At 57.2% G+C, this 1,810-nt stretch overlaps 1 protein-coding gene across 1 annotated transcript; it reads left to right on the forward strand.

Moving 5' to 3' along the window:
• The first annotated feature begins 219 nt into the window (after positions 1-219).
• Positions 220-1,607, forward strand: LOC125522637 (glucuronoxylan 4-O-methyltransferase 1-like). The gene has a single exon (XM_048687687.1). It carries the CDS (start codon positions 409-411, stop codon positions 1,315-1,317), a length of 909 nt encoding a protein of 302 aa, XP_048543644.1. The 5' UTR covers positions 220-408; the 3' UTR covers positions 1,318-1,607.
• The last annotated feature ends 203 nt before the right edge of the window (positions 1,608-1,810 follow it).

Here is a 1,810-nt window from a genome sequence, read left to right on the forward strand (position 1 = left end):
TTTTTTTAGTAACTAAAGGAGTTTTAGTCTAGCAGTTTTTTCTGGGAACAAGACAAAAAATAAAAGAGAGAATAAAATACTGTAGACGCAGGCACCACATTCGGCCCATTCCAGGCCATCTACCGAAAAAGAGCCCCAGAAGACAAATGATCCATCCGTCCGCCCGTCTCCATCCATCCGTCCATCCATCCACCCTACACCAAAGTTTGCAGGTCTCTTGTCCTCGTCACCAAATCCCATCATCACAATCGATCTGAGCCTCCCTCCATTACCAATCTTTCAACGCCATTCCTTCAAGCATCATCATCGCCCCGCCTATAAACCTCTCGCGAACCAGGAACCGATTGGAGTAGGACGGGCAACAAGGAGAACCGTGGAGGCTTTCTTGGTCGCTCGCTGCCCGTCCGTATGTCCATGTCGAGCCCGGTGCACGCCCGGAAGGCCCTCCACCTAGTCGCCATGAAGGCCAAGCTGCAGAGCTTCCTCGGCCTCCGCCTCCTCGTCGTGGCCGCCCTCGCCGCCTTCCTCCTCCTCTTCTCCGCGCGCACGCTCTTCTCCTCCTCCTCCTCCCCCGGCTCTGCCGCCTCCTCGCACCTGCACCTTAGCGGCGACGGGTCGTGCTCCAAGCTGCCGGCGCCGGTGGCCGACGCGCTGGTGCACTACGCGACGTCCAACTCGACGCCGCAGCAGACGGCGGCGGAGATCGGGGTGTCGCTGCGCGTCCTGCAGCGCCGCTCGCCCTGCAACTTCCTGGTGTTCGGGCTGGGCCTCGACAGCCCCATGTGGGCGGCGCTCAACCACGGCGGCCGCACCGTGTTCCTCGAGGAGGACGCGTCCTGGATCGCCTCCGTCCGCGCCAAGCACCCGGGCCTCGAGTCCTACCACGTCGTCTACGACACCCGCCTCACCGAGGCCGACGACCTCATCGCGCTCCGGGACCACCCGGGCTGCACCGCGCAGCCGGACCTCGCCGCCGCCGCCGAGGCCTCCTGCCGGCTGGCGCTGCGCGGCCTCCCCGCCGCGTTCCACGAGGTGGAGTGGGACCTCGTCATGGTGGACGCGCCCACGGGGTGGGTGCCCGAGGCGCCCGGGAGGATGGGTGCCATCTACACCGCCGGCATGGTGGCGCGCGCGCGGCGGCCCGGCGACGGCGCCACCGACGTGTTCGTGCACGACGTGGACCGGACGGTGGAGGACAGGTTCTCCAAGGCGTTCCTCTGCGAAGCGTACCTCGCCGAGCAGGTCGGCAGGATCAGGCACTTCGTCATCCCCAGCCACAGGGAGAAGCCCGGCACGCCCTTCTGCCCTCTCAGTTAATTTTTTTTATTATCGTCCAGTGTACTAGCATGACTAGCTGCACTTACCTTGATCAAGCATACCTCAAGACACAGCATATATAGACTGAAGCCCAGTTCATACATACACCATTATATTGGAGGTAATTATGTTGCACTTGATCCGGTCCGTCGGATCGAGAAACGATCGGTTCATGATCGCATAGTCCAGAGATCAAGAGTGGAACCTGTGTCAGGCAAACAATATGTTGTAATTATCCATTATCTTCATTAAAGTTGTACTCCATTTTTGCAAGATATTTTCTTTTTTTCTATCTGGCTCATAATGGAGATCCGAGGATAATGAGATTTATTTGTTTGTAGCAATAATACCAGCTCTGATGAATATGAATACTACTTGCAATTTATGGTAAGGCAACTTATACAAGTTAGTAATCTGTTGGAAAATGCAGGATAATTGCATGATCAGGTGAGTGAGTACAACAATTTGGTAACGAGGTTAAATCGTACACTAC

This window comes from Triticum urartu, chromosome 7, assembly GCF_003073215.2.
Source record: "Triticum urartu cultivar G1812 chromosome 7, Tu2.1, whole genome shotgun sequence".
Lineage (NCBI taxonomy): Eukaryota > Viridiplantae > Streptophyta > Magnoliopsida > Poales > Poaceae > Triticum > Triticum urartu.

Bases quoted from the DNA above. Each gene is read 5' to 3' on its own strand.
- LOC125522637 (XM_048687687.1), top strand. From the start codon at position 409: ATGTCCATGTCGAGCCCGGTGCACGCCCGGAAGGCCCTCCACCTAGTC.